This window comes from Meleagris gallopavo, chromosome 5 (genome assembly GCF_905368555.1).
Source record: "Meleagris gallopavo chromosome 5, MGAL_WU_HG_1.1, whole genome shotgun sequence".
Lineage (NCBI taxonomy): Eukaryota > Metazoa > Chordata > Aves > Galliformes > Phasianidae > Meleagris > Meleagris gallopavo.
In genome coordinates, this window is record NC_139408.1 from 22,561,978 (window position 1) to 22,589,224 (window position 27,247).

Genomic DNA, 27,247 nt, shown 5'->3' on the forward strand with positions numbered 1-27,247 from the left:
ACTTGATCAGTCAAAACAGAAGTATTGAAAAGGAAGCATTAATTTATAGTGGTGTATCAGGACACAGGTTACTACTATGCTAACTGCAGCTTTGTTAGAGGAAAGGATCCTGATTCTTTTTAACAACAGTATTAGACAAGTATTGGATCACAATTAAAAAGTGTATTCCTATTTCTAAGCAAGACTACATAAATTAACATAGAGAGCTTTGTAAGTAAAAATACATATCGTACCATCTTGTCATAGACTAAACACTCATGAAAAACTCAGAGCTCAGTACAGTAGAAAGTAAGAGGGACAGCAAGACGAGTTTGCTATCCCTTACATTTTGTTTCATGACAATATGGAGAAATCTCAGTCAGAAATAGAACTTAGTAAATACAGAGACAATTCCACTGCTTCTCCGTGGAAAGTGTTATAATTTATATCTTTCACGGGCAGATGGGAGAGAAAGGAGACAGCTGTTGCAGCCACAACAGCTGACTACACCAGATACGCCACAATTGCAAAACAGATTTTAAGTGAGCCCTCTCTCTTTTTTTAGTTTCTGCATTTACCAAGAAGCCGAAGACAACAGAGGTGACAGCCGGAAGCACAGCTGTGTTTGAAGCAGAGACAGAGAAAACCGGCATCAAGGTGAAATGGCAGCGAGCTGGCACAGAAGTTACTGACAGTGAGAAATACGCTATCAAGGCAGAAGGAAACAAGCATTCACTGACAATCAATAACGTAGGAAAAGATGACGATGTGACATATGCTGTAATAGCTGGAACTTCCAAGGTCAAATTTGAACTGAAGGTCAAAGAACCAGGTATAGTGTTTCCTAAGCAATTCTATTTCATCAGTACTTCTAGTCTCACATTCAAAATTCGTAAATGAGGCCCAAAGGCATTAACTTAAAGTAAAATTTCCCTACCAGCAATGCATATGTTTTGCCATGTGATTTGAAGCTGCAGTAAGGTTTCTAAAATACACTCAATATTTAGCTAAGGAACATATTTCCCGTGGCTAAGACACCCATTTCCAATGATAGAAGTCCACAGTTGAGATCACAGAGGAAATCTCAATGCACTTCTTTACAATTCACCTTCAAAAGCAAAGCAAAGCAGGTCTAACCTAATCTAAACTAAGATGCATGCATCTTAGGTCTGATATTTTTCTTAAAGATTACATTAAAATGCCAAATTGTAGTAACTGACAAAAAATTTCAAGTTGCTTTAAAGCGCACATACGTTCCTACAAAGTGTCTCAAAATCACTTACTAATAAAAGCTCTTATTTTTTCAGTGACTTGAGCACAATAAGTAACGTTTATACAAGGGTTGCTTTGAAAGTAATGCCTTCTGTGTTATGATGTTGGCCCATGATGTCAGAGGCAGATGATGGCAGCAGCAGTTAAACCTTCCCATCGGTATTTCATTTTGTTGCTGTGTGACAGACGGCAGCAGAAGGGCAGTCTGAGAAAATGGCGTCTGCCATGAGGTGCTTATGAAGCAAAGGTGTATCATTGAATTCCTCCATACAGAAAAAAACAGCACCCACTGGCATTCATCGACACTTGCTGAACATTTATAGAGACCCAACAGTAAGTGTAAGCACAGTGAGGCAGTGAGTGGAGTATTTCAGCAGTGGTCACCTCTGATGGTGCAGATTTTTATGAGGGTGGTGTGCAGGCTCTTGTTCACTGCTGGCAAAAAATGCATAACTAACAGGGATGACTATATTGAATTTTTTTTTCTTTTTTTTTTTTTTTTTGTAGCTTAGAGTTTGCACTGTCAAACAAAGTTATTGTGTTCTTTGTGCCTGTTGTAGTTTTCATGGAAATAAACAGGAGGCATTACTTTTGGAGCAATGTAAGCAGTATTTATTACCTATCATTACTTTTTCTGTGTGCATTAAAGGAACAGTTAGATGGGAAATGGAAAAACTTCCCCAGGCTTTCCTGGGTAGATAAAGCCACTAAACTTTGAAATATTTCTAATCCCTTTTTTTTCCTCCAAAACTTTTAGTCTCTATTCAGCACTTCTAGTATTTTGCTTTCTGATATTTCTGATGCTTTCTGATAAAAAAAAGAAAGAAAGAAAGAAAAAAGAAGCAACTGTATCATGATGTTAGTGAGTTCTTTTGGTCAGCTGAAAAGATACAAACATTTAACAGAAGACAAGATATCCTGATCCAACAACGGTGCACGACAGATTATGAGAAAGGGCTAATCCTAATATGGATTAGGACAATTTAACAGTTGTCAGAGCATATAACAGCATGTTCTTACTGGCTTTTTCACTGACAAAATAAAAAGGTACACATTACACTAGTTGTGTGGTTCTCACTATCTTTTAGGTTAGTTCCAGATAGAACTTGCTACATGTAGACAGCCTCAAATAGCAGCGGTACTGAATTTGGAGTTGGTATTGTAGTCTAAAAGATCTATGTCTTTTATAAACATAAATTGGTAGCAGAGATATGAGGATGCCAAAATGAGCCAACTTTCCTGTATTTGTTATATGCCGATACCTCAAAATAAGCCTTTTCTAAATAGTTACACATCTAAGTTATAAGAGCACCTCCACAGTTAGGATAACTTAGTTCATTTCAGTAAAAAATGAGTTAAAATCGGACTAGATCCAAGGGGATATTCTCTAACACAAGTTAAAAATCACACTTCTCTCTTAAGATACAGATCTGTTACAGTGTAAAAGGGGGGTTGATGCATCATAGTATGTACTCAGGTATTGTTTTTCAGACCTTAGTTAAGATTAAATTGTAAAGAATAACTGGATTAATCATTATAATTTTCACAAACAAAAATAATTTCAGCTTTTCATTATCGAAACTGTAGAAACTGTCTCGTCACCTGTCCAGACACAGCCACTTCCCTTTGTTACAGAGGAGCCACTCAAATTTTTCTTTGGCTCAACATTGCCAGATTCCTCTGGTAGTAAAGACACTGCAAATAGATGAGAAACTGCACATGGGACTTAAGTGAGGGGTAAGCAAGGCCCTTTGGAAGTTCCTTTGCTACCTACAGGGGAAAAATATTTCAGTAACTGGATAAGTTCAAGAAATTCTACCTCCCTTCCTCTGTCATAGTTGCTTCTTCTTCAAACGTTTCTGTGTTCTCTACTTCACCAAATGAACTTGCCTGAATTTGTCTGTAAGATTGTATTTTAACTGAGAGGACATAAGTTTCCAGAGGAGCAAATGACAGAGGGAGTCTCCATATTGATTGCAAAATTGTCTAGATCTTCTCGCAAACTACCGGATCCGCTGTGTTTAGGGCATTACATTCACACACAGAATGAAATGAAATCTCATGAAAAAGCACAGCCTTCATAAAGATTATAACTGCATCACTTTTCACTACTTTTTTCTATTTTTTCTATAACTGAGGCTAACAGTAGCACTAAGCATCAGCTGACAAGTTTCTGCATATCAAGAATGTAGAATTAAAAAATTCACATATTAGTTCTTTCCCACCTCAGCAAAGAGCCTTAGCATCCAGCTGCAAGTAGGCACCTTCTCCTAACAGCAAATCTTCTAAGTCCTAGAAATTGTAGATTTATTCAGAAACAAAGCATTCTCTAATTTAGGTTTTCATTCATCTGCAGAAAAGAGCGAGCCAGTTGCTCCCGCTGAAGCTTCTCCTGCCCCAGCTGCCTCAGAGTTGCCTGCTCCACCGGTAGAAAGCAACCAAAATCCAGAAGGTAATAAAGAACTACTGCTGTTATTTTAAGTGTGGTACATTAACAGAAGGGAAGAACCGGAACAGAAAATCCTTGCAGTAAGTGAGGTAGACACCAGGAGAGTGCTAGTATTAGGTGATAGAGAAAAAAGAATAATAAATCTCAGAGACAGAAGAAATATACTGAGACATTTTGAAATGACTTAAATTTATTGTATAGGTCATAACAGAAGCCGATGCAGGAAGTCCTAACTAGTAACTCTTGTGTTTGATGCAGTTCCACCTGCTGAGGCGCAACCAGAAAAGCCTGTAGACCCCATTGGGCTCTTTGTGACACGACCTCAGGATGGAGAAGTTACTGTCGGTGAGTACAAAATCTTAGTGGTTGCAAACTTCACCTTCTGCCTGATGTTTAGCTCTCCACTAAGGGATTACTGCAGTGACGTAAAAGGTAGACTAAACAAAATAACATTGCTCATAATCTTATTTTATCCTACTTGCCTTACAAGGTGGAAACATCATGTTCACTGCCAAAGTTGCAGGTGAGAGCCTGCTAAAGAAACCGTCAGTGAAATGGTTCAAAGGAAAGTGGATGGACCTGGCAAGCAAAGTGGGGAAACATCTCCAGCTGCGTGACAATTATGACAGAAACAACAAGGTGCAACTGATAGCATAAGATTCTTAGCCTTCTATATATTAATTTTTTATGTGGGGAAAATATAAAATTATCAGGAAATGTTTTAATATTGAAGTACCCAAAGCTCCACACAATGTTATATTTATGCTTGCACATCTATATTTTGACCATGCAGACATGAGACAAGCACTACATTCGGACTCTTTTGTTTACTTTATCTATGATGAATTGAGAAAATACATAGAGGATCGGAGAAGTATTCTTATGCAGAATGTTTTACCTTCCTCTCAAGTAATAAATTCTGATTATATTTAAGAGAAAACAATAAATCAGACATATTTACATATGATCTGTCATATTTCTACACAGATTAAGCATTCAGCTATTTATGTTGGAACTTAATTTTTTCTAGACTAATTTAAGTAGCTAAGCAATTTCTTCCACAAAAATGTCCAGGGAGACACAAGAGAAACATAGGAGAGTCAGAGCCATGGCTTCTCATCCCACATGCTATATGAAGCACTACCACCCTCTTCTGGATGCAACAGAACACAGTTGCACACAAACAAAAGAGCCACTAATTTTGCTGAATTTTTAAATGTACTACGTACGTTTTGGATAGAGGCTATATTTGTTTAATGAAAGCTCTACTTCTGTTTCTAGTGTACAAGAAGTTACCACATGTAATGACTGCGCACACCGGTGCGTCAGTATAGTTTGCTAACATAGCATTATATTCTCTTACAGACCCATACCAATCATACTCTTTTTTTTCTGCTCTCACTGAATTGGGAATATGTAATTTTTATGACAGTAATGTGTTACACATTCAGGGCGTTCTTAATCCTAAAAGGAAATGAAAATATTTAATCACTTGTCTATTTGCTTTTATGCCTTAAAATGCTGTATTCTTCCTCTCTCCTTCATCATTTCATTTTCTAACTTACAAAATGTACCACTGGTCTCTGTTCTAGGTGTACATATTTGAAATGGAAATCATAGAAGCAAATATGACTTTTGCAGGAGGGTACAGATGTGAGGTGTCTACCAAGGACAAGTTTGATAGTTCTAATTTCAACCTGATAGTCAATGGTAAGATGAACTCCTGCCTTTCTTACTTCCACTTTTGTTCTTCCTGTATGTCCATCAACTATTCCTTCTGGCACACAGCAGTTACTAGACAAGCATCTGAAATATAGATCTGAAGAGCTTACACTTACAAAGGCCTGTAGATGATAATTAGGATGGGTTGGCAGAGATATAGAGCATTAGAAGGAACACTTGGATGTCACTCTAGTCAAAACTGGAATGCACTTAAAGACAGCACACAGCAAGGTACAAAACAGCCCAACTGCTTTATGGCTTTTTCCCCAATTGCAGGAGATTAGAACAGAGTAAGCAGGTTAATTCTATGCAGTATCCTACGTGGAATTTCTGTACATTGTTACCTATTGCCAGGAATTTACCTTTGCTTTCAGGGGGAGAATAATAACAGACAATTGTTTTCTAATAGTTTCCTCACTGGAGTTTCAAAATACTCTGCAAAGCTAGCATTGAAATTAAAATTTACCAACAGAGGAATTAACAAACAAGAAGGAAGAGAATGCCGTGTTGCAGACAATTATGGAGCATGAGACAGAATTAAGCCACACGTTAAACACCACGTATTGAAAGCAAACAGTCACAGTTATATGCTTAAAGCTACTGCTCCAATCCTCCAGTATGTGACCGATCACAATTTACAATGTAAGAATTTCTGAATAAAGTAACTGGAAAGCTTTTTAAATAGCACTGTATTTTTTCATTATTTTGACTTGTCTATCATCCCACTCTCATTTGTCACTCTTTGTCATATCAGAGGCACCAACAAGTGGAGAAATGGATATTCGTGCTGCCTTCCGACGCACGTGAGTATGTATGGTAGAAACTTACACAGACTGGATTATATTTCCATGCAGAATTCATCACTGTCCTAGACAAAGATTCATCGAAAGGGAAGCTGTTGTATCAACAAGCACAAAGATGGGGATGTCTATTACAATATTTCTACTATTAAAATACAAAATACCATCTAGGAATCATCTAAATAATTTAGACTTTGTGCTAGCATGGTTACATCATGCTTTTCTTAATTATGCAGTTGATAATGTCTAACATTTTATGAATTCTAGCATCAATAACATCTGTTTTTTCATTGTTGAGTATTTCTTCTGTTTCCACTTCGGTTTTTCATGTATTTTTGCTAAGTTATTAGACCACGAGCATTCCAACAGACATCAAGTTCTCTAACATAGGGGAAAATGTAATCATGGCAACTGCTTGAAGCTTTCAGTACAAGTGCTATTTTTGTATGAGATTTTACATAGGATCTTACATCCTATCACGAAGAAGTAAAAAAGGCTTGCAGAACTTATCCACGGTCAAATACAGCTATAAGTAGCTGACCAGCCTTGCAGTGATGCCTCAGAGAACATTCACTGCACAGCTGTATTGTGTTAATTTCACTGCAGTGGAATTAGGCTTTCAAGAGTTTCTCTTCTTGCGAGCAGGATTAAAAGAATTATTTCGGAATCATTTGAGAGTGAGTACGTGAGCAGTTTCAGACTGCTCAGATTTTTAGCTCGCTCTTTAAGAAGGAAGCCAAATATAAAACAGAACTATTTAAATCTGAAGCTCTGTGTTTGATACCCTCACTCAGGAGCCTGGCAGGAGGGGGCAGACGGATGACTTCAGCCTTTCTCAGGTAGTCTCTGACTGTGTCAGCAGACAAATTAAAGCCTAACAATGAACTGTCTCTCTCTGATCAGGAAAAGAAAAGGATTAAAAAACAAACAAACAAACAAACAATAACAACACAGAACTGGATTCACTTTTGATTATAAACAATTTCCCAATAAATAATGGTTTATAGTATTTAGTGCTACAGGAGACTAGAATGTATAGCAGTAAGTAGTAGTATAAGTGTAAAATACCGAAAACTGTAGTTTGATAGTTCAGTGAGAGGCAGATTCATCACAAAAAACAGCACGTGTTTGGCAAGTAGCATCTTCACGCAAACTTCAAGTGATATGCATGCCTGCCCTTCTGTTCTACATCTTTTCCTCTTGACTGATCATATCCTAACCAAATTTTCTCGAGTAAATGTATCAACTCATATGTGTATAAAAATCTATTGTTTCCTGCCACACTCTCCATCCTAATTTATCATTAAATTTCCCTCCTAACTCTTTTGGTCCTGATGTCTTTTCTACAGTAAATTTAAAAGTTTGAGATGAGATTTAACTCTATGCACACTAAAGCAATTATTAAAGCCATACCTTCCAGAAAAGCTAAACATCGATTGCTGGGCTTTCCTGAAAATCTGATTGTAATTACCATCTTGGAAGTAATAACATGATTAATTCTCCTCCCACCTCTAGATTCTGATTTCCTGAATATTTACTCAGAAGAAGCCCTTTCATATCTGATGTTATAACAGAAATTTCTGTATATTTTATGCCTGCAACCACTGAAAATCTGCTTAAAGCAGGGAACAAAGTGGCCAGAAATATACTTCCTTGCTTGAATGTTATAACGAGAAAATTATCCTTTCTACTACTGTGCTATCTTGAAAGTAATCACAGAAGTAAAAATGATACTTTCTTAATAGAAAGTTCTCACAGCTTATTTAAAACTGCAGTGATTCAAAATTAATATGTTTTTGAATTGTTATTTTTTCTCACCAACCTTGCATTGCCAATCAGCACTGAAAAACTTGGCACTCCCTTCCCTTCTATCTTTATCACCAGTACAGTGTCCATGCTTTATCTGCTGAGGCCATTTTTCTACATACTTTTATATTTGTTCATGCCATATCAAGCTCCCCTTACATTCTGTTTGCAGGTCTACAGACAGATTGATATTTTCTGATGTAACTAGCACTGTGTGTTATCAGAGAGACTGTTATTTCTACTACCACTAGTTCAGCTGAAAGAGTAATTTCTGTAAATGCATTAATTAAAGATCAGATGCTGCTATGGGAAGAATCAAAATGCTGTGAGATGGTATTGCCAAATTCTTGTTCTCATAAATCAATTCATCACAACATTATTTGTCATGATACTTCTTGAGCAATTTAAAACCCGAGATGAGGTTCAAGTCAGATGACAGAATTCTTCCTTTTGCTCTCCCAAGCACCAAGAATGTGATACTTTTTTCTTTATAATGAACTCTAGAATCACAAGGAGACTTACTAGAAAAAAAGTTGGCATAATAGCAAAAGTAATTGTCATTTTCAGCTTTAGAAAGATGGTTTTGTGCAGGTCCATACTATAAACAATACCCATATTCCTGAAACTACAGCTTTCTAAAAGCATCAGTGAGTATAAAGGAGAGCTTCTGTAACATCTGTAGGAGAGCAAAGACATTCCAGATCAATAGGACCACCCAAATAATACCCTGTACAATTCTCCTTATAATCAGTAAATTTCTCAAACCTGTATGAAGGTCAGTACAGACTAAACACCTAACTAAGTCCTCTGCCATATCAGAGCAAATTCAAAACTCTTTCCAAACCTTTCTCCTACTCTCCTACATGGAACATATCTTCTACATCACAATATAGTTTTACAAACTGTCTCCATTTCCTTCTGAAACTAATTAAGTTTTTCTGTTACTACACAGTACTGAAGGATCTGAAGAATCTGGAGAGTTGAATTTTAGTGCCCTACTCAAAAAGAGGTGAGTAAAAATTCATTAATTTTAGAGATGTAAAATTATCAGCTTCTGCGGAATAACTCTGAGAACACTAGAAGTAGAGTAAGCAGAAGTTTCCTAAGTTTAGAATCCTTGTAGCTGTTCTAAAAAGCAGCTCTAGAGCTAGATCTATTCTAGCTAGGGCTAGAAAAAAAATGACAGGTAATTATGGCAGCTTCCTCAAATACTGAGGATTTGCTGTGTTCTTGCTGGGTTTACAGTAGAGAAAAAAAAAAAAAGAACGGATTCCCCCCCCACCCCCGAAGAAAAGCCTGGAACTAGGGCAATTATTTGTTTCCACCAGCATTTTTTCACTTCAAAAATTAAAATTACAATACATATCTATAAGGCTGCCTTACTAAGAACTTTCTGTTCTAAGTTTTTACAATACATGGCAGGAAAGAGCCAGAAAGAGAAGCATTTTTATTAGATATTTAATGTTACTATTATTATTATACTGTACAGCTACATATTAGACACACTATACCAATTTACTATATAGAGCAATTCCATGTTGTATACATATTATACAACATACTTTACTATTTTGATTTTAAGTCTAATTTCTTATTTTCACTTTCTTTTGTGAACTTTCTTCTTCCCATTGTCATCCTTCTTTGGCACAACTGTCTTCACAATCTCTCTATTTATGTTTTTCTTTTTACCACCATTGTAATCTGGATATTTTGGATTCCACTGTTGGCAACAGAGAGTAAGATTTCTTCTACTTTTGATTATAAATGCATGGCTCACACTAAATATAGGAAACATTTGGTTTGAAACAAAGCATGCATTACTATCTTACATGTAGAACGTGACAAAAATTAGATGGTAGGAAAGAAAATTATCAGCTGCCAATTTTTTGAGATAGAAATGCTTTTAAACAGTTAGTAGAAATTAATATATTTTCCTGTCCTTTGTTTTTCACCATTGCTTTCTTTTATAAGCATATGTAAATAGTGCTTTAACGTACAAATTTTCTCAATAAGCTGTTGCTTTAAATTCCCATTATTATAGCAATTAGAAATGGGAAGTTCCTTGTTGATCCCACATCATCTGCCTGATCTACATGCTAGTGCCAATCAAATATGCTCTCAATTTTTATTACATCCATCATTCATCATTAAATATGTACAACGAACATACTACTAAAGTCACTTATTCCATAAATGTACAGACTTCTTCATTACAAAATAATTCTTCTTATTTCAGGTAAAGTTTCCATTGCTCATTATCATCCATTACTACAGGCATGCTTCCTTCTGATTATTGTCCATGGTCGCTCTCTCTTTCTGTCTCCTGAAGTTACTATAGCTATTGGTCACAAGACTCGTGTTTTGCAAATATACGTAGCCAGTAGAACTTCTCGCAATCCGTGACTTAGTGAACTCGTGAACCTGTGGTCAGTTTCTGTTCAGGTGTTCGTATCACTGTTTATGAGATGCATTCTAACTTCACAAAGAGTACAGAATCAAGCCATACAGACATCTAAAGTCAGACATCTGACTTTGGAAAGCAATAAAGCCTCAGTAGCATTGTAGCTAGCTTATCTAAAGCAAGCCCCACGTTATATGTGACTTCTAACAAATATAACCAACTAGAAGTGCATTCTGGTTTTGCAGTAACGCTATGACCAGAACCCTCAAAGGGGTCAGCTGGAAGAAGAAAGTACAACAATCAAACTTCCTATAACTGATATTGGTATCTAACTTTCTTGTTTCATCATGAACCCCAGAGAAGTATGAGACAAAAAGTGAATGACTTTTTTTTTTTTTTTTGCTAATTTTAAAATAAGGAAAATACACTTTCTGAATAACTGCAGTAACCAAAACTGAGAGCTCTAACAGAGTAGTTGTACACACATCCTGTATGAAAAAAAAAAAAAAGAAAGAAAAAAAAAAGGAAAGAGAACCAGTGACCTCTTTTTTGAAGTTTTGAATAAATGGAGACCAACGTGAAAAAATTGTGTTCCTAATTTCTTTTGAGCAAACACAGAACTCTAAAAAGTAGCAAATATCACCAGTATTTCCAGCAATATTCAATTTGATTATCTAACTATTCAATATTTGTTAGACAAAAATAATTTCACTGCATTCTATTAGTGTTTTTGACCCTTTGTGAGTTACAGGAAAGGTCAAAATTTCCTGTTTTGGTAATTTAAGCACACTGATAAATTCACCGTTCCTAGTTGTTCTTCACAGTTGCTTTAGAAGTAATCTGTGAGTCCTTCAGAATTTGCACACAACAGGCTGAAGACTGCTCCTACCTTAAATGAGAACTGAAAGGCATACAAACTTACCATGGAATGAAAATGTTTTTCATTAGAATAGGACAGATAAAAAGGACCTCATGCTGAGGAACTTTAAAGAGCTATGCAGATTCAAAAAGAACTGAAGAATGTTCTTCTACCACTTCTGCTTTGTCCCTCCCTTTTTACAAGTGCCCTCAATCCAGAGGTAATGAACATTCTCTCTATAATAGGAAGAGCTTCTTTTAATATTATATCTCCTATCACTGTAATTTAATTAACTGGTGTTGACATACAGATGTCATGGGCCAAGGAGAGGTCACTGGGAAGAGGAAGGGAACAGCTGTCATAGAACTATTAAATGGGAAAGTGAGCAGAGACCTTGAAGGAGGTGACAGCTGACAGGGTCCATTCAGTTGACAGTAATGAGATAGGAAAGATCCATCTTTGGGATGTACAAAACTATTTTTAACCCTTCCACATATGTTTAAAACATATCAGCTGCATATTCCATTTACAGCAGATCCACTAAGCTCCATCTTAATGCTCCCAAGTGCATAGTTAATGTATGAGGTGATCATCCTTGTTAAGGAACCCCAAAATCAAGGAGTGTAACTTAAGGGTGGGAGAAACTCTGAGAGTCCAAGCTCTCGGTTACTTTTCATACATCATTTAGTTCTTACTGACAGTGCAAGAGTACAGCCTATGTCTTTCTGGAATCAAAAACAATGTTTTAAAAAACAAAATGGTGAGAAGGCATACTGGGATGGTGAAGCCCTTGCCTATAGGCAGAGAATGGATTTCATTTTTTTGTTTTTGAGAATCCAGTTCAACACTACACAAATGATAACGTTTAACTTTTGGTACCAATTTGTCACATACGTGCAAGTTATAAGCTTTCTCCTCTAATTACTGTAAATACTGCTATTTCTTATTTCTTTTATTTCCATTTGCATGCAACTAAGCAGTACTGCCAGACCTAAAAATGGGATGACACTGAGTAATGGAAAAGTTAAAGCAAAAATTAAGGAGGTCTTTTCAATAGCGAGATACATTAGGCCAGGCATGTCCAACCTGCAGTTCCTGCCCACTGCCTCCAGCAGCTCTTCCCCACAGAGTGGCCCCAGGGCACGCGCCCATTGCTCAGCAACAACCAATCCTCTGTGCACTATTAACACTGTTTTGACTAAAACCAGGGCAGGAGGAGGGGATTGCTGTGCAGTGCTGACTCAAGTGATGGCAAACAATTGTATGCATTTTGATATACTGGCTTAAAAAAGTGCTCTGAACAGCAATGAATATCCAAGCCCTGCTTTCAGGTTTGATAAAGGAGTTTGAGAAGAGGTTCCAAGATCGTCAAAAAAAAAAAAAAAAAAAAAAATCAGCATCAGCAAATTTTCAAATGGAATGTATAGAGTTGCAATCAGATATTAAACACAAAAATGTGATCATTCCTTTTTTTTTTTTTTTTTTACCAAATTTTCATAAGCACTCTCTTAGAAAAACATCCTTTGGATCACAACCACACCTTATTCACGTGATTGCTTTTTGTCAGTGTGCACATTTGTCAAGTCAGTGTGAACAACTGTCAAGGATGAAGTACAGGAAGATTAAATTTCATCAAAAAACTCTCATGAACACCTGGAGAGCACTCTAAGAATTGCAACTGAATAAGACTGTCATGTTAGTTTCACAAAAACAAGGTCAAATATCCCATTAGCTTTTTGGTTCTGTTCCTCTCCTTTTTTTTTTTCCTTAATATTTACAAAAAAAAAAAAAAAATTAAAACTCCACAGAGTTAAAACTTCAGATACACTATCAGTATAGTGAGTGCTAGCGCGGACATAATGTTCAGTGAGTGATAAACCACTCCACAGATAAAGACTTTGCATGCCATACTTCAGCTTGCATTCACTGAGCTGAAATCCTCTTCTGTTGTCTCCCATCTCCTGTTCAAGAACGTCAGTGATGATGGAAATGTTAAGCACTGACTGCAGTACTTTAATGACCATAACATTCTTGTTACAAACAAGACTATTTTGGTCAGTCACAACACTGTTAAAACATTTGGTTACACCTATGGCCCAGACCGACTACAGTCATGCTTTGTCATGTAGTCATATGTCTCATAAAGTTCTTTTCCTGAAAGAAATAATCCTCCATTGGATAACAAAGATAATCCTTCCATAATCCTCCACTTTTCTAAACATTGCCTGCTGCATAAGTGGTCTGCATGCTGGGGTTTACCACTGTACATGACTTCACTAAATGAGTGTGCTCTGCTGCAGTGGAATCTGCTTGGTCCTGGCAACATCAGAAACAATCACCACAAGAAGTTTAGGAAAAGTAAAGAAAATGTTACTGCTTCTATCCATTCTCTGTTTATCAAGCAATATCAGGCAACAGATCCAAGATGACAGAGCAAATTAGAGCTACTTACTTCCCTGTAATGTCATTTGCCATCATTAGGATCAAGCAGAAGACCTTACACTTGCAGCTTAAAATACAGAGTGGAACTGTACGAACTGAGTGAGAGAATTTCACATCACTAGGGAATAGCATTTTTATTAAGGCTATTTCAGAGCTTTTGCACAGACACCTTCATCTCCCTGCTGCTGAAGTACAGGCTTATTCTGCTAAAGGTGAAGATGACATTCATGGCTCTCTTGTATTAACGCATTATGCCCTCTTTCTTTGCTATTGGGATGCTGCATGCTTTTCCGAACACTTCTGTTCATCGTTCCTGAGTTCAGCAGTTTCTTGCGTACTGCAAATCGGTAAGATGGGTTACACCAATTTCTTTTTCTATTTCTGTATTTTTAAATTAAAAAAACATGATGACAGGGGGAAAAAAAAAAAACAACCAACCTTTCCCCAGCGCCAGAGAACCTACTTTTCACTTGGTTTTGCTAAATCAAACACTAAATCTCCTGGAATCACCATTCTTTGGTTAAATCATAAAATAAGTATACCATTGTAAATATTGTCTCATTTGCCAGTACTCAACATTGCCTTTGCAAAAAATAATAGATATTTTAATAATCCTACTGAATTAGCAAATAGGAAAAACGTCCTGAGAAAATTACTTGTTTCTTATTAAAACAAACCAACTGCCTTCTTTCTAAGGCATTCTCAGGATATTGGCTTGCGCAGCCATATGTTTTGTGTACAGTCATCACACAGCAGTAAGTCTTCTGTGTTTCAATTACCCACTGCTAAGGGAAACTAAAATTTACCTGCCTTGGCTATTACACAGTAAATCCTTCAGGACAGTATTTTAATTTTAATCACCACAAATAAATATATTTAAGTAAAACTAACTTGCCATTCAATTTTTTTTTATTTTTGATGATAATAAAGTAAATATAGACTATTTATTAAGAAACAGCTTCATCTTTTTTTTGCAGAGGTGACGGAAAAAGTGATTCACAACCTGATGTTGATGTCTGGGAAATCCTGAGGAAAGCTCCTCCTTCTGAATACGAGAAAATTGCTTTTCAGTATGGTATCACAGATCTGCGTGGGATGCTGAAACGCCTCAAACGCATTAAGAAGGAAGAGAAAAAAAGTACAGGTTGGCAAACTGTATTTCTTCCAAATACATGTGTCAGTATATTCCTGTCTGGGAGTTCTTCAGATATCAACTGGACAGCAGCCAGATAGAAGAGCATGAGTGCAACACATTTTCCTGTTCCAATTGTTTCATGGTCTTTAAATGTAAAATACTGATAACCAAAGATCAGAGCTGTGCCCAATGCTCTGGTCTACTCTACTCTGAAAGCCTGGGTATTTTGATCCTTCTCATTCTACAGGTTTCTTCTGCTCTGACCCTTATCTTGAATACAAACCAAAAACAACCCAAAAACTGGTCAGTACATCAGATGTACAGTATATGTACGTGTACACTGATACAAATGTATCAGTGATACATTTAAACAACTTAATTCCCATTGGGAACGTTTCTTAAAAACATTTGAAGCACAATACATTTGGGATTGAGACTTTTGTAGTCTCGTCAAGTATTAACTAAGTAATTTTAAATCATTTGTCTTAAAAGTCTGAAGCAGATAAATGGCTTTTCATTAGTACTGAGAAGATTATCATCATCCTTCTACAGGCACACTTAGCTATAACTTCCCTAAGGATATGCTGAAGTACATATTTACAACTGATTTGAAATGTTCTACTTGGCTCATTTTACCTCAATAATACACGCTTTCATCCTATAGACAGTACAAGAACAGAGAAAAGGAAACTGTAAAAACAAAAACATGGATGCAGAAAGTGGAGAACGTGGAGAAGGTTTAGGATGATAGTAAACAAACAAACAAAAAAGAAATAAATGTTTGTTTTCCTGACAGAGATACAACAATAGTAGTAATACAGTTGTTTTTTTTTTAAATCATTATGCATCTTAGCATTCCTCAAGAAACTGGATCCTGCTTATCAAGTGGACAAAGGGCAAAAGATTAAGTTAATGGTCGAAGTTGCCAATCCAGATGCTGATGTGAAATGGCTGAAGAACGGACAGGAGATCCAAGTGAGCGGCAGGTAAACAAGAAGTACAGGAAATACAGACAGAAATGGGCTGCAGCATGGACAAGGTGGACAAACAAGTTATTCCTAGAAAGACATGAATAAAATAAGGATAAATAAAATAGAGAGCTGTCAAGGAATGTATATGGTACGTAAACTTGGGGCGAGTTTACTGTTCTCATGGCTGTTTTTTTTCTTTCCTGTGCTCTATCTACATGTGGAATGGGATACTCACATCTATCTAGCAAGTAAGTTCTCTGATTATGCTCTACTGTTTATGTATCCACTTTTGTATGATATGGGATATACTTTACTGTAGATTGTTTGTAAAACCTAATTCCAATGATTTGATTCTAGAGCAATGACAAGAAATTTTTACGGTTGTCATGTCTGCCGTATGGCTGCATTAGAAAAGCGTGCAGACTAACCAGCATACCAACAACATTCACAGGAGTTTGTATGTGTCAGTTTAGTACGAAGAGTTCTCCATAATTCCATGTGCTCATTTGTCAAATTTTGAACTTCCTCATGTTTCCATCCACTGTGCTAGGACAGGGATATACAGAGTTTAAGTCTTTACATATCTTGCCACTGATGTGAAAAAAAGTGTGGAGGTTTCTTCTCTGCCTGGCAGAGGAAGACACCAATTGAGTCCAGAAGAGATACTCTCTGATTATACTTACATTCTTTTCTCAGATACATTTTTGAGGCCGTTGGGAATAAGAGAATATTGACCATAAACCACTGCTCTCTGGCTGACGATGCAGCCTATGAATGCGTTGTAGCTGAGGAGAAGAGCTTCACAGAATTATTCGTAAAAGGTGAGCAACGGCAGGTAAAGGAAAGAGATCCCCCCCTAACATTTAGCATCAAATTATTATCAAATCCTTCTTTATTCTCAGACGTGTCAATCTCAAATGAAATTCTCAAACATATGAGCAAAATCTGAGCTCTATTAAAGCAAGTATTTTTCTTAAAGTTAAATAAAGAAAGACTTTCCCAGCAGCTACATCTGAGAAAGCACACAAAAAGAGCACAGTAATAATTATCATTCATTCTCAATTGGAAATTATCCATGTTTACAAATAATAGGGGTAGAAATTTACTTTAAAAATTAGATTCCACTTAAAAGAAATATGTGCCTCAAGCTTCATAAGAAGATTAAGTAGTACAGAAAACTAACATACCTAGCTCAGAATTTTGAAATATGTATGAAAACTGATTAATCTTGTCTTTGCATTTTGACTCACAAACCAAGTATCAAGAGGTCATCTGATTACATTGATAACATGATCCATCACTTTTTATTCTGCCAGGGGTTCTTCCTGCAGACTGATTGACATTTACCTGTGGTGTTCAGTCTCTCATAACACTGTTTTAATCAAGGCCTCTTCATTTCTAGAGCCCCCAATCCTGATCACTCACCCCCTGGAGGATCAAATGGTGATGGTTGGAGAGAGAGTGGAGTTTGAGTGTGAAGTGTCTGAGGAAGGAGCTACTGTGAAATGGTAAGGGAAGAAGCAAGGAAGAAACAAAAAACAACAACAAAAATCAGTAAACAAATATCAAAAAATATTCCTCCATTGCACATCATAGGATCAGCGTTTTTGGAGAAGAGCTGTGAAATAAAAAGAATGATGGCATCCTACAACACTGATCTCAGAAAAAAAAATATATATATAGCACTGTCCTATATTTCAAGCACTGAGGAAGAAGTGAGAGACCAGAAGGTTACAGAAAACAAATTAAGTGTAGACATTTTATAGCCTCTAGAATTTCTTTTTCTGTAGCTACAGGATGCTACTGATTCTACCATGCTGTTAATTTTAAAGTTCTCTAAATGTTTGGCAGCAATATCTAACTGCTGCGCAGATTAATCAGATCTGTATTGTGATGAGATCTGATCTTCTCAGTTGCAATTAGATTTTTTCACGTCAGTAAAAAGTTAGAGTCTGCTGATACAGAGAGGGAAGGTCATTGACTGATTTTAACATATTCATTGTGGTGATTCTGCAAAGCCAGACATTATGCATATGCAGCAAGTGGGATTAAGATGACAAACATTGTAGCTATAGAGTTCATTTGGCTGGACATTCCAGCTGGGAAGAAGCTGGAAGGTTTGTAATGCTCGAGCAGGCACAGCAGGCAGTCCTCACATACCAGGCCTTATGCACACTGTTCTCACTTCATTTCTCTACCAGATGAAATTCTCTTGTGCTTGTTAACAGCTTCAAACACATGGTTATCAAATGTTCCCACAATGCCCATTACATTCCTGAAAGGCGCTTTCACACATCTTCTCTCCCAAAGGAAGGAACTGAGAATTTAAATGGAGTCCAAGAATTGCTATAGCATATGCATTACATTCTTAAAGCCAAAGCACGGGCACACACACGCTATTGTTCAGGAACTGTTTACAAATGCCTGGTCACAAGAGATGGGGACAACCATATCTGTCCCTCAGAGCACAGTGCAGCTGCCACACTTTGATCCTATGCCTTTGAACAACTCCCATACATCTTGCTGAGCTGTTATCAGTGGGATGGGCATTTGGTGTGACAAGAGCAAAGCAGCAGCTGTCTGCCTGAAATGCAGCAAGTGATCAGAGAAACTCTTCAATGCATAGCAACAGAAAACAGAGCAGTTAGACATTTACACTGTACTTCACCATTTTTACGTGAGGCTCAGTCAGTGCTCTTTGGCAACAAAGACAAGAGAAAGAAATGTCCAGGAAAAACATAAGACATGGTATGGAAAAAGAACTCCAGTTTCATGTCTTGTTAGGGAAATGCTCAACAGTTTAAGCAAAGTAACAGATAGTAATGAAAGGAACCTGTTACAACTCTTGTATCCTTTAAACCCAGGGATGGAGGCACAGGCATGTGAACAAGGAAATACATGACTTGCACAGGATTTAAGAGGCTACTAGCATTGACATCAGACTAGGGGTTAGAGAATTCATCACATGAGCTCTACTACTCTTTGTAGTAAACAGGAAAGAATGTTCTCATCATCATCTGCAAAGATTTCACGTTATTCTTACAAAATACTACAGGGTACTTATTTCTAAACTCCAAATGGCATTGGAAGTAATAAAATTCTTGAAGAAAAAGATGTAATAAAATGCAGAGTTTTGACTTCATCTTTCCATGGCTGAATGCTGGAGCAAAGAGCTCCAATGAAAACAAACTATAAGGAAGCCGTAATAGCAAAAAATCCCAATGCCCCCATTGTTACATAATTTCTCTGTCACAGGTATCTGCAAGTAATTTATGATGGTCTTTTAACCAACACTTCCACTGTTCTATAGAATCTTCCTCTTACATCTTAGTTATCAGTTGACCTTACTGCTTCATTGCTTGTTGCCAAAAGAAGGGCTGTAATCTTTCCGCTACTTTCAGTGCACTCCTAAATCAAACAAAAGATAAAAATACTATTCTCATTCTGGGGTTTTAAGACACTGTTCAATGCAAACATTCTATTTTCACTAAAGAGATCAAGTGATCTCATTCTCTCTGAAGGGCTAGACTAGAACACTGAGATAGCTTTGATGAGCCACACGTCAAAAAACACCACCAAACTAAATCAAAAATTAATCTTTGAAACACTAACCAGTGTGTGTGCCCATTTTTGTCCCAGCAGCATGTTGAGTTTCTGGGTTACAGCCCATTCACAGAGTTCAGCAAAGGCTTATGCATTACAACATAGCACTTCCTCCAGAACTAATTGCATACACAGGACCATCAGCCCATCAGGAGAACATCGTACAGGTGACCTCAGGCTCTTGCCACTCAGCGAGCAAAGAACATTATCCTGACTTAACATAACACTATGTACTGCCTGTAACAACCATATGAAACACATTATGTTTCCTTCTTACTACTTTTGTAGCCCTGTGATTTGGAAAACCATGTTTTCTGCTCCAACTGTAAGTTCCAATAAGCTGTGCTCTAAGAACAGTTAGGAGGGGATAAGCTGCATATTCTGAGGTTTCAGTAGGTACGTGTGTGTGACAAACTGTAGAATTTGTGTCTGCTTAAAGCTTCAATCTGTGATTTGCTTCAGCAGATTGACACATAGATTGCAAACTTAGAGATCAGGTACAGTGTTTTAATGCATCTGCACAGCAATTTTCTATCATATGAGCACATGTTAATCTGAATAGCTGGCAAAAAAAATAAGAGCAACGCCACAATACGGAAAGAAATTTCCACTAAAAACATAACAAAACATTTCAATTTACGTTCTGCAGAGGTATTGAAGTACTACGAATGTTTTCAAATAATGATGAAAAATATAAAAAGCTACAAAAGAAGAAAGTTGAAGAAATTCCAAATTATTCTTTTGGAGTTGATGTTTAGGATTAAGAACAGGAAAGCTTTAAAAAGCTTATGTATTTTTGTGTGACCTTGATTAAACAGCTTGAATCCTCTCTGCTTGTTTCCCTTCATGATGACTGGAAATTACAATAATTAGATTTCCTCTCAGGCTGCCCTGTGAAGCTTTATTTAGTATGTCTTATATACTGTAGTATCGCTGAATGGAAAGAACTATAAAAATTTTAAAAATATCTTCATTTAAAATAATCCTTATTTTTTCTTTTTTATGGATGCACACAATTGATTATAACAACTACAATTCACATTAGGAAAATTAAGACTAAGGCAAGTCCTAATTACCATATAGCAGAGCTTTTAAGATTGTACTTTCCCTGCTGGTAAGGTGTTTCTTCATCCCTGTATTTTTTATAGCATTTAATATACTGTTATGTATCTATAGCATATGGATAATATTGAACAAGGAATTCCTTGTGAGTGAACTCTCTTGGAACACAAGTCAAATAACCAGTGAACACAAATGGTCAAGCTAGTAGGATTTTGTTCCCTAGCAGTTCTGGTTCTGCTAGCATTTGTGAAATAGTCTCTTTTTTTGCTGACTCTAAATTTTATAAAGATTGGATTTATCTTGTGACTTTCAACACTGAGCTGACTCTTACTCACCTCTTCCACCCATAGAAAAATGACTCAACACTGTTTGGGATTGCAGGGAAAAGGATGGTGTTGAGCTGACACGGGAAGAAACATTCAAGTACAGATTTAAGAAAGATGGAAAAAAGCAGTATCTAATTATTAACGAGTCAACCAAGGAGGATAGCGGACACTACACAGTGAAGACAAACGGTGGGGTATCAGTTGCTGAACTAATTGTACAAGGTAAGTGCAGATAATATTACAGAAGCTGGAAAGTGAAAACAGGCTGAAGGTAACCTTCTCAAGAATAGCAGAGAGGGGTAGCAAAAGTCTTACACCATGGAAAAAAACAGTACTTCAGAAGTTGTATAAGGTTTGATAATAGAGACCTCAGGGAGAACTCAGACCTACATGCCAGATGTAACAGATACTCTGATACTAACAGGTGCTTAGCTACCAGTCCCGTTAAAGCCCTGCATGCTGTGGATTTGCCTTTGTATTTCACCTTTTCACAAACAATCCTAGTTTTTTCTACTCAGTAAAGCTACTCATTAACAGAGCTATTCTTATTTGTTGTGCGTATGGCTTATTCTCACAAAATCAGAGAAAAAGCTGGAAGTTTATCAGAGCATTGCGGATCTGACAGTGAAGGCACGTGACCAGGCAGTCTTCAAGTGTGAAGTTTCTGATGAAAATGTGAAAGGAATCTGGTTGAAAAATGGAAAGGAGGTGGTGCCAGATGAAAGGATAAAGATCTCCCATATTGGCAGGTTAGTCTTCTTTCAGAAAGAATATACAAGTTTCAGTATTACATTACAACACACAGGAATTATTATCTCAGTGGGAGTGGGAATATAAAGCAAGACTTTGTCCTAGCTACAACTAGAAGGAAAAAGTTAAAACCTTTTCATGCGCAATAAACATATAGTCACTAAGTTGTTTGGCATGTGTGTTGGTACATTTTGTGTTTATGGTATCAGCGGTATATCAGCGGAATTCATTTTCAGTTTTCATTTAGAGATCACATTTTTCTTGCTATTGAAATCATTTAGAAAACACATTCGTAGTAACTTTAAAAATCCCAATAGTGCTTAGACAGATAAATATAGTTATATATCTATGAATATAGCACTTACCCTTCAGAAAAAAACAGTGGTCTTTATAAGTAAAAACATTAGAACATATACAATTGCACCATTCTGCGTCCAAGTTTCTTAGCAGTCTAACTCTTATCAGAAATGAAGAACAAGACTCATAAAATACATAAATAGTGTGCATTAGGTAAATTCTTCCTTGGTACTCCCTTTCTGTCTATTAATAAAATTTTGAAATTTTATTAATAAAGGGATGCAACATCAATTTTTAGCTTGTTTTTCACAGTTCATTGTAATTACAAGCTTGATCAAATGAAATAAGGCAGCAGTGATAGAACTGCTCTTCTAAGGGCAAAGAGCCAGAATAAGGATTAGAAACCACTTTCTCTATTCAGAGTAGACTCTGCATTCACTTTGAGAAGTTCACTCACAGACATTGTGCTGAGATTGAGAAACAAACACTGAAAGTGGAGCAGTTCACAGCCTTGGCAGCTCTTGATGTTAGGGAAAGCGGAGAACAAACGGTAATGTTTGCGAATATCTTATAGTCTGCACCTTGTCTCTTGAGATAGCCCCATTTTTCCTGGAAAGGTAACATATGGGAGTGATGCATATTTGTTCATGTTTCCAGGATCCATAAGCTAACCATTGAGGACGTTACACCAGGTGATGAGGCTGACTATTCCTTCATCCCTCAGGGATTTGCTTACAACCTTTCTGCCAAGCTCCAGTTTTTGGGTAAGTTATCTTAGCAGATGCAACAGGAATTCCATAGGGATAAAGAGATGGAACTAATCATGGCTCTCTCAGGAAGGAGTGTGGAGGATATCCTTCCCATAAGACTGTCCTACCATAAAATTGTTGCATTATATTGGTTTTCCCTGTTATTTTGTTATCATTAGTACATTGTTTTAAAGAGCCTGTTTTGCAGTTTATTTACATTGATCTGTAGATGTATATGCTCTCTGATAATGTAATGATTAATAATTTTTTAATTACTTTTTGGATGGAGGTGGTACAAAAATTCTGTTTTCTGACCTATTTTTCCTAATTGCACCTTTTTTTTTTTTTTTTTTTTTCTCTCCAGAGGTCAAGATTGATTTTGTACCAAGAGAAGGTAAGGACAACATTCACTACACATATGCAACTAAATATATTTTCAACAGCAAAGGAAACTGTATTTTCATTTTTGATGTAAGGCACGAGTATTTACTTCCTTCTCATACGCAACACTCAAACCATATTTTTCTTTGCCTTTCCTAAAGAACCTCCCAAAATCCATCTGGACTGTCTGGGTCAATCCCCTGACACTATTGTTGTGGTGGCTGGGAACAAACTGAGATTGGATGTTCCCATATCAGGAGATCCAACACCTACTGTCATCTGGCAGAAAGTGAACAAGGTAATACATTCAATGTATGGGAACTGCTGAATCACGGCCTGAAGCTCTGACTGATCACCTGAGGCAAGCAGTGCATCAGCCATGGGAGCACAGGTGAAAGCAATTCACCTGTGCTGCCGGAAGGGGTGGAGCCTGGCTGCACCTCTCCTAGACCCATTTAAGAGCTGACCACCAGTAGGGAAGGATCTCTTCTAGAGGTCCCATCCTCTGGAGTTTCATAGTGAGCCCAGGGTATGGGTAAGCTTTCCCTCTATTCTCTTTTGGCATAATAACTGCTTAGCCAAACTCTCTGGTATATTTCATAACTATAACATCTGTATACTCATTGATTATACAATTCAACAATGACAGCGTATTACAATAAGACAATCTAACACAATAGTTGAGACAAGGAAGTCACAATGAGAGATAAATTTCCCTTCTCAAGTCTGTGTTATTAAGAACTTTAATTCAAACAAGTATTTTCATGTTCCTTTATATTTTTTTAAAGCTCATTAAGAAAAAAATAAATAGCTGCAATACATGTCTTTAAGTTAGTTGTTTTTGTAGGAGTCACTTTGAATTGTTCTTTTTTAGGAACAGTTGCCTCTTCCATCCAAAAGTAGGTGTTGTATACATATGAGCAGATGTACATCTATGCAGATGGAAGGATACCACACAGGCTTATTCTCTCAATATCTGAGAGAAAAATAGAGGACAGCTAAAGAGGGGCTATAAGAAAGAAGGGGACAGACTTCAGCACAGTCTGTTGTGATAGAACAAAGGGAAAAATGGTTTCAAACTAAAAGAGAGGAGATCTAGATTGGCTATAAGAAAGAAGTTTTTTACAATAAGGGTGGTGAGGCACTGCAGCAAGTTGTCCAGAGAGGGTGTGGATGCCCCATCCCCAGAGGCACTCAAGATCAGGCTGGATGGGATTCTGAGTACCCTGATGTAGCTGTAGGTGTCTGTTCATTGCAGGGAGTTGGACTAGATGACTTCAAAGGTCCCTTCCAGCTCAAACAATTCTATGATTCTATGAAACAAATGACCACTGAACCATGATCTTACCTAATATCATGGGCATGTTCTGGAAGTGACAGTTTCTTTTTTATAGTCTGAATGATTCTTCTACAGTTTGCAAAGAAAAGTAGTTAGTTAATAAAAATAGAAAACACTTGCTATTTGCCTAATCAGAGGAATTGCAGAACGTCAAAGAAAAAGATTAGAATCTTCACACCAGAGTCTAAGTGAGCTTCTTTTATGGCTACCTCAGAATATCCACACCCCTTGCCATCTGTGTGCTCTTGAGCTATAACTAGTGCCAAAAAAATGTACGTAATATTCTGCAGCATCATTACACTTCTCATAGGTAGCATAGAAAATAAACTGATACAGACAAAAATAATACTACCAATTACATTCATTTCCTCAGTCCTGTTTCTTCCCAATTTTGAAGCACTCTTAAAGAGAGTGGGAAATTCAGTGTAATTTAGGACTTATTTCTGCAATACAGAATTAGAACAGACCCTAACAAAAAAAAGCCATTCATCTCTTTTTATTTTTTTTTCTAAGAAACTGAGGGCAATTTTTCTGCTTCCCTCATTCACAAGTTTCTTTGAAATGAAGGTTTCTCTCCCAAAATGATTATCAGACAGACCTTATTACTTCTAAGGTGTGAAGTTCCCAAAACACAAATAAAGGAAGCTGGGCTTGATAGGAATGCTGTATAGCATATGCTAACTACTAAAATTCTAAACAGACAATGTAACAGCTTCAGAATACATTAGATGATGTATTACAATCCTGACTGTATTTCAGACTGTTAAAATGTTTATATGGACTTACTATCCCACTATTACATTTTTGTCATTATAACTATTACCACAAGACATACACTGATTTATGATCAGTTAAAATTCTACTCCGGGAATGTCTTGCATCTTTGTTTATGAAGCTGTAGATTTGGTTTGCTGACTTATCCTTCCTCTAAATCACTGCAGTCTGACATATCTACTTCCTTTTCTGCTTTTTTTGTTTCACACATGTTGATTTCCTTCCCAGTTCGGTTTGCTCTCTCACTGTGCTCTACAATATTTCTCACACCTTTACATTCAAGCACTGAGGCATACCTATGGACTCTTCTCCTGTCTTGCAGAAACAGCTTTCGTGTTCTGCTCAGAAATATTTATCTTTCTGTGGTTTCTTTGTTTATTTAGAAAGGTGAACTTCTTCAAAGCAATGAAGATTCTATGACCCCCTCAGAAAACAGCAGTGATTTAAGTACTGATAGTAAGGTGAGTTCCTCATTTATGCAGACACAGAAACATGCCTAATGCTTTCCATTTCAGTGGTCCAGTTTGAAAGAAAACAAAATTTAAGTCAGTAGATTTTAAAACTGGTAAAATAAATAGCACAGCCACCCATCATTCTGCCTCACAATGGCAATTACCAAACTCTTTGAACAAGCAAAACAGATTTAGTGAGTGATTTTAGAGTAAGATGCTGATCAAGAAAATCTCTAATTACCATCACATGATGGCTTAGTTACAAGGAATCAAATAAGTTGTTTAAAACTCTTTTCAATCTATTTCTGAATGTTTATCCCTCTTTCCCCCTTCTCCCCCCCCCCCCAAGCTGTAAGCTCCAGCAATATCCTGAGGGTAAAAAAAAAAAAAAAAAAAAGACAAATTATTACAGGATCAGGAAAATAGGCTACACATGTACAGTGAAAAGAAGAATTTTCCAAAAGGTTTCCTTATTATATATATTTTTAAGTATTTATATTTTATATATTCTTATATTTATTTTAAGATTCTTCTGTGCTATTCACTGGATAGGCACACATGCTTTGTAAAGTTTCTTGTTTACTGCCTACAGATGTGGGCACATGAAGTATGGAGAGTGTAATAAACACACAGCAAAGTTCTTCTGGTTATGTTTATACCTCATAGCACTGAGAAGAGCAGAAAGTGATCCCATACGGCATTCTTGAGTGACAACAATCATACTGATGCCATTAACAGTAGCAAAAAAAAAATATGGCAACATTCTTAGAAGCAAATTGTTCAAATCCATGTTATCTGATGTAGACACCATTGAACTAGAATGTTTGCTCGTACACTTGAATGAATTTGCAAATCACCTCCAATTTACGTTCCACCCAACTGTTATCAGTGAAACTTCACCTTGCTATTATCCCAATCAGGAATTTGTAGTACTTTGTAGCTTCTTTGAAATGCAATCATGTATGTGAAACTAGCAATGAATCCTAACTACCCAGAGACATTCAGGTCCAATTTTCCCTACAGTTGCTTGTTTTGAGACATTTAGCCGCTATTTTCTCTACATACAAAAAGAATTTGACGCTATATCTTCTTAATTTTTTTGATAATATTCAGTAACAAGATTTTCACCAACTCACATACAGGCTCATTAGGCTGTCCCTGGTACAGTCATACTGACTGTTTCTTTTACTTTCACTGCCCACAGCTTCTATTTGAATCTGAAGGCAGAGTTCGTGTGGAGAAGCATGAAGACCACTGTGTCTTCATCATTGAAGGTGCTGAAAAGGAGGATGAGGGAGTATACCGAGTTATAGTTAAGAATCCAGTGGGAGAAGATAAGGCTGATATCACAGTCAAAGTTATTGGTAAGTGAAAGAACGCAACAACCAGAGCACAAAAGCATCTCAAGTTCACTGAAATTCTGTAGAATTTCTGTAGAACAGCCAAAGTCTCAGCTTAAGAAAAAAAGCAAAAAGGATCATAAAGGAAGGAATACTAGCAATCCCAGGAATGGCAGAAGTGTTTTTTGCAGGTAGATGGCTGCTCCATGAAAAAGAAAGAACTCCTCCCAGTAAAACTCTGTGCTTTCCTTTTATATTTTTTCCAGTTTCAGGTGATCCTAACATTTTATAGATGACATTCTCTTCTAAGGAATACATTTCCTGCTAAGATGAGGAAA

At 36.8% G+C, this 27,247-nt stretch overlaps 1 protein-coding gene across 1 annotated transcript in view; it reads left to right on the plus strand.

The window, feature by feature from the left end:
* MYBPC3 (myosin binding protein C3) overlaps positions 1 to 27,247 on the plus strand; it is a 58,001-nt gene that overhangs the window by 8,111 nt on the left and 22,643 nt on the right. Inside the window, exons 2-21 of the mRNA XM_010711432.2 lie at positions 545 to 811; positions 3,608 to 3,703; positions 3,959 to 4,045; positions 4,191 to 4,339; positions 5,293 to 5,410; positions 6,177 to 6,225; positions 7,017 to 7,061; positions 8,981 to 9,037; positions 14,054 to 14,077; positions 14,708 to 14,874; positions 15,719 to 15,851; positions 16,533 to 16,657; positions 17,239 to 17,344; positions 20,883 to 21,049; positions 21,411 to 21,576; positions 22,532 to 22,638; positions 22,988 to 23,017; positions 23,166 to 23,302; positions 25,501 to 25,578; positions 26,774 to 26,933. Of these exons, the coding sequence (XP_010709734.2) occupies positions 545 to 811; positions 3,608 to 3,703; positions 3,959 to 4,045; positions 4,191 to 4,339; positions 5,293 to 5,410; positions 6,177 to 6,225; positions 7,017 to 7,061; positions 8,981 to 9,037; positions 14,054 to 14,077; positions 14,708 to 14,874; positions 15,719 to 15,851; positions 16,533 to 16,657; positions 17,239 to 17,344; positions 20,883 to 21,049; positions 21,411 to 21,576; positions 22,532 to 22,638; positions 22,988 to 23,017; positions 23,166 to 23,302; positions 25,501 to 25,578; positions 26,774 to 26,933 (2,268 nt within the window). The remainder of the gene's footprint in view (positions 1 to 544; positions 812 to 3,607; positions 3,704 to 3,958; positions 4,046 to 4,190; positions 4,340 to 5,292; positions 5,411 to 6,176; positions 6,226 to 7,016; positions 7,062 to 8,980; positions 9,038 to 14,053; positions 14,078 to 14,707; positions 14,875 to 15,718; positions 15,852 to 16,532; positions 16,658 to 17,238; positions 17,345 to 20,882; positions 21,050 to 21,410; positions 21,577 to 22,531; positions 22,639 to 22,987; positions 23,018 to 23,165; positions 23,303 to 25,500; positions 25,579 to 26,773; positions 26,934 to 27,247) is intronic.